This window comes from Procambarus clarkii, chromosome 7 (assembly GCF_040958095.1).
Source record: "Procambarus clarkii isolate CNS0578487 chromosome 7, FALCON_Pclarkii_2.0, whole genome shotgun sequence".
Classification (NCBI taxonomy): Eukaryota; Metazoa; Arthropoda; class Malacostraca; order Decapoda; family Cambaridae; genus Procambarus; species Procambarus clarkii.
The window spans coordinates 20,903,175-20,909,048 of NC_091156.1; the positions used below are offsets into that span (position 1 = coordinate 20,903,175).

Genomic DNA, 5,874 nt, shown 5'->3' on the forward strand with positions numbered 1-5,874 from the left:
CCCTAGTAGGAATGAGCGACCACAGTACACTGGTGTTTGAGTATCTGGTTGAAGAAGGGTTATTGAACTCGAGGAGGGGTACTGAAAACAAAAGGCTGATATTCCGTAAGGGAAACTATGAGGAGATAAGAAGATTCCTAACAGATATAACATGGGAAACAGAGCTCAGGGGAAAGACGGCCCAAGACATGATGGACTACATCACGCAGAAATCCAAGGAGGCAGTAAACAAGTTTGTCCCAGCCCAAAATGAAGATGAGAAACCCATGGTTTAATCAGAGATGTATTATAGCTAAGTAGCAAAGTAAAAGGGTGTGGAGAAACTATAGGAATAATAAGACACTGGAGAGCAGAGAAAGATACCAGAATGCTAGGAATGAATATGTCAGGATGAGAAGAGAGGTAGAAAGACAAAAATGACATCGCAAGCAAGGCAAAGACTCAACCTAAATTGCTGCACAGCCACATCAGGAGAAAAACAACAGTAAAGGAACAGGTAATGAAATTAAGGATAGGGACAGAATTCACTACAAATGACAAGGAAGTGTGTGAGGAACTGAATAAGAAATTCCAGGAGGTCTTCGCCTTAGAGCAAGGAGAAATTCCAGAGATAAGAGAGGGAATAGTTAACCAGGAACCACTGGAAGAGTTTGAGATTACCAGTGGAGAAGTAAGGAAGTGTTTACTAGAGTTGGATGTGACAAAGGCTATAGGCCCAGATGGAATCTCCCCTTGGATACTAAAGGAAGGAGCAGAAGCACTGTGTTTGTCACCCACCGTAGTGTATAACATATCGCTGGCAACAGGGAAACTGCCAGAAATTTGGAAAGCAGCTAATGTAGTCCTGATATATAAGAAAGGGGATAGAAAGGAGGCATTGAACTACAGGCCAGTGTCCCTAACCTGCATACCATGCAAGCTGATGGAGAAGATTGTGCGAAGAAAGCTAGTGGAACATTTGGAGCGAAGGAACTTTGTAACACAGCATCAACATGGGTTCTGGGATGGCAAGTCCTGCCTCACAGGGTTAATTGAATTCTACGACCAGGCAACAAAAATCAGGCAAGAAAGACAGAGATGGGCAGACTGCATATTTTTGGATTGCCAGAAAGCTTTTGATACAGTACCACACAAGAGGCTAGTGAAAAAGCTGGAGATGCAGGTTGGAGTGAAAGGGAAGGTACTCCATTGGATAAGAGAGTACCTAAGCAACAGAAGACAACGAGTCACTCTGAGGGGTGAGGTCTCAGATTGGCGAGACATCACAAGTGGAGTCCCGCAGGGGTCAGTCCTTATACCTATACTGTTTCTGATATATGTAAATGATCTCCCAATAGACGAGTATAGACTCGTTTCTCTCAATGTTTGCTGATGACGCAAAAATTATGAGGAGGATTGAAACAGAGGAGGTTAGTAGGAGGCTACAAGATGACCTGGACATATTGAATGAATGGTCAAACAAATGACTGCTCAAGTTCAATCCGAGTAAATGCAAAGTAATGAAACTAGGCGGCGGAAACAGAAGGCCAGACACAGGATACAGAATGAGAGATGAAGTACTTCATGAAACGGACAAAGAGAAAGATCTAGGGGGTTGATATCACACCAAACCTGTCTCCTGAAGCCCACATAAAAAGAATTACGTCTGCGGTATATGCGAGACTGGCTAACATCAGAACAGCATTCACGAACCTGTGTAAGGAATCATTCAGAATCTTGTATACCACATACGAAAGACCAATCCTGGAGTATGTGGTCCCAGCATGGAGCCCGTACCTTGTCAAGCGCAAGACGAAACTAGAAAAAGTTCAGAGGTATGCCACTAGACTAGTCCCGGAGCTAAGAGGCATGAGTTACGAGGAAAGGCTGGGACAGATGTACCTTACGACACTGGATGACAGAAAAGTAAGGGGAGACATGATCACTACTTACAAAATCCTCAGGGGTATTGACAGGATAGACAAGGATAAACTATTCAACACTGGTGGTACGCGAATAAGGGGACACAGGTGGAAACTGAGTACCCAAATGAGCCACAAGGACGTTAGAAAGAACTTTTTCAGTGTCAGAGTAGTTAACAGGTGGAATGTATTAGGCCGTGATGTGGTGGAGGCTGACTCCATACAGTTTTAAATGTAGATATGATAGAGTCCAGTAGGCTCAGGAATCTGTACACCAGTTGATTGACGGATGAGAGGTGGGGCCAAAGAGCCAAAGCTCAACCTCCACAAGCACAATTAGGCGAGTACACACACACACAATATATACGCAACACACACACACACACACACTATCAACACTGGATGAATCTAAAGCAGCTGGACCAGACAATGTATCAACGTGGATGCTAAAAGAGGTAATACAGGCCCTCAGCGTGCCTCTAGCAAGGATCTATAATGAGTCATTTACAAAGGGAGAGTTGCCCAGTTGCTGGAAGAAGGTAAATGTGGTGCCAATTTTCAAGAAATGAGATAAAGAAGAAGCACTTAACTTCAGACCAGAATCACTGGCAAGCATCCCCCTGTAAAATACTTGAAAGAATAATCAGGTTAAGACTGGTTACACACCTGGAGAACATTAGGTTTGTAAACAAACACCAACATGGTTTAAGAGAAGGGAAAATCATGCCTAACAAACCTTCTGGAATTCTATGATAAAGTAACAAGGCTAAGGGAGGACAGTGAAGAATGGACAGACTGCATATGCCTGGACTGCCAAAAAGCCTTTGATACAGTACTGCACATGAAATGCTAATCAAACTGCACTGTATCTATAGCTACCCAATCTCCCAATCTTTATGTACCTAATCCAAACAACTTCACCATTGTGATCATTGCTGTCTTCTTATATGCACTACACTATCAATTTGCTTACCAACCTTAAGCATGTTAAGGTTGGTACCTTAACATGTTAAACATACACTCACTCCACACATTTTCTTGTGCTATTTACATGTACAAAACATTGTTCCTAAATGCTAATCTTGATCTGAAACTTTTCCTTGGGAGGTGTAATAGAACCCATGAGCACCACACCAGACAAATCTCTCTTTGAGATCCCAGAGATTGAGGCTAAATCTGTGCAAACACACCATGCAAATATATGGACCCAGTCTGTGGAACTCACTCCCTGATGAATTAAAAAATTGTCCAACCTTTGCATTATTCAAAAGTAAAACCCAAAAATACCTAATTTCATCCTCATAGTTTCTTACCTTGTGCTTCAAACTCACCCTGTATCTTGTACTACCCACTTCCCCAATATTAATACTTAAGACATATTTTCACTAGTGTAATCACCACTGTCAATTTATATTGTAGTTATATGTTGATATAAAATTTTGCAACAGTGTACCTTTTCATATTACCTGATATGTTAGATCAATCACCTGCCTGAAACGCTATGCGTGTTAGTGGCTTTGCAAAAATGTAAAAATACCAATCTTATGTAATCTCACCAACCCATTGTACCTTGTTGTAAAAAAAAAATTATTATTATATATTATTGGTGAGGGGACGGGGATAAAACAGGAGGTTCAGTGCAGCCCACCTAAACTAATCACCTCATCTGGTTTACTCCGCCTAGTTAGAAATCGGGTCACGTGGGCATTGTAGGGTTGGTACCTCCTATTGGTCTATGGATGCTGATTTGCCCTGCAGTGGTGACCCGGTGACCCACGTATACTGCTCTGGTTACCCAAGGTTGCTTGTCCATGTGCTAGTGCCTCCAATGTGAGCTCCGTGGTGGGAGGGGGCACTAGGCAGTGTTTACTTTTATGAATACTTTAGACCCTCTTTACCCCTTCTAAGGCTCGTGGGGTTGGTGACCGGGCTCCATGGCTTCGGCTATGGTGGGCCCAGACCAATCTTTGTTTCAGACTACCCCTATTGACCCTCTCTGTTCCTCTCACATTTCTTGAGCAGGGTTGAGCTCTAAGCCTCAATGGTGTAAATGGTGACTACCTCATCAGATGTGGGTCCATCTTCCATTGTGACAACTGCGCCATTTATCCTCTTCCTTAATGGGAGTTCTCGGCGCAGACACTGCACACACTGCAATCATCCACGTTTGCTTCTTTCTACCTTTGCTAGGTTTTGGGTTTAGTTTGGCCCCCGCTACAAAGTAGCTTGTCCCTTGACCTTCCTTCCTACCATCCTTACTGGCGGTGGGAAACGGTTCTGACGAGGTTACACATTGGCCATACACGTCTCGCTCAGTGGCACTTAATGGATCACCACCCTGCTCCTTATTGTCCGAACGGCTTTGTCCCTCTTAAAGTCATACACCTTCTTTGATGGATGTCCCAATTTTCAAGATGTTCATGAATCTTGCTTACCAATTGTCCCCCATGGTCCTTTGTCCCCTCAATAGAATCCTTGGTGAATCTGATTCCTTTGATATTGTTTACCTTATGATTTTTTGTTCTTGAATTATTTTTAAATATCACTGTCTTCAGTGATATTTAGCGCCTTTTGAAAATCCAGCGACATGGATCGTGCTACACAGTCAGCCTGGCTCGGTACCGTTTTTTGATAATTTGCTTACTTTCCCACATGATGTTGTGAATGGAAACTGCCATGATAGTGTAAAATATATCCTCAAGGACCAAGGTTATTCTATCCTCCCAGGTTGATAGAATATTTGACCCCCTCGTGGTCAGCATTGTCAATCCCTTACAGTAGTTAAGATCACTTTTGATAGTAAAAACCTAAATAGGGGGACCTCCATTAAGAATCAAATGGGGGATCTTCGACAAGCCGCCGGCTTCCTGTCCTTGTCGAGGCCATTAGGGTTACTGGCCCTCAGGTAAATCAGGTATAACCAGAAAAAAGACGAACTTTTCTACAAACCGTGGCAAGCTCGTTGTAACCATGAACTGATCAGTCAGTGATTCATTAGAGATGACTTAATAATAGCTAGGAAGACTGGCTCCATAAGTCCTACGAAACTGCAGTACTATGATCAACTCAATACTTCTTCCCCACTGTCTGACCTGAACAACCAGTAACTGCGTCTGATTCGCCTCGGGAATCTTACTCAAAGCAGTCCCTAATCTTACCTGGAAACTCCACTATATCTTCACCCTGCCATTGCCCCCATACAAATTAACCCCATGTAACCTATCCTCATACACATACAGTACAGTAATTTCATTTCGAAGATACAGCAACTTTTTTTTATGATGTAATGAGTTAACAAAGTAACAGTTAAATTGATTTGCTGACAGTATAGTACAATGTTGTGGTTACAGGAGTGGCTGGCGAGGACGCCAGTTGGCCGCCCGGGCACCGGAGACGAGGTCGCCGACGCTGTCCTCTTCCTGGCCTCGCCCTCTGCCTCCTATGTCTCCGGTAGTGGCCTAAATGTCTGTGGAGGTCGTTCCATCCCCCTCTAGTGCACTACCTGCAGCATACCTGAAGAGTTTCGGGAGTTCTTCTACTCCCTGAGCACGGCCTGAGGCTACTCTCGATTACTACTATTGTTTTGTAACAGAACATCAACCACCACAAACTGCTTCACCCACTCTATGGAACTAATGCCCTAATAAATTAAAAAAATTGTCCAACCTATGTTTTAATTAATAATTCATTGTGTGGGGGGGGACAGGCAGCCAGAGTATATTCACACACTCCATTCACCTGGACTCTAGGAGACTCGAACTGTGGACCACATATTTGTGAGGCCTAAGTGCTATCGACCGAGCTATTGAGTAGTCTTAATGAGGAAAGTTTCGAGAAGCAGCATCCTGCCGCCAAACTGGAATCCTGCCCAACTAAAAGCAGCAGGATGCTGCTTCTCGAAACTTTCCTTATTAAGATGAATCAATAGCTTGGTTGATAGATCTTCGGCCTCACACACGTGGGGTCCACAGTT

At 43.5% G+C, this 5,874-nt stretch overlaps 1 protein-coding gene across 1 annotated transcript in view; it reads left to right on the forward strand.

Moving 5' to 3' along the window:
• LOC123761402 (3-oxoacyl-[acyl-carrier-protein] reductase FabG) overlaps positions 1-5,566 on the forward strand; it is a 35,295-nt gene extending 29,729 nt beyond the window's left edge. Inside the window, exon 6 of the mRNA XM_045747421.2 lies at positions 5,252-5,566. Coding sequence (XP_045603377.2) covers positions 5,252-5,395 — 144 coding nt within the window. The 3' untranslated portion in view covers positions 5,396-5,566. The remainder of the gene's footprint in view (positions 1-5,251) is intronic.
• The last annotated feature ends 308 nt before the right edge of the window (positions 5,567-5,874 follow it).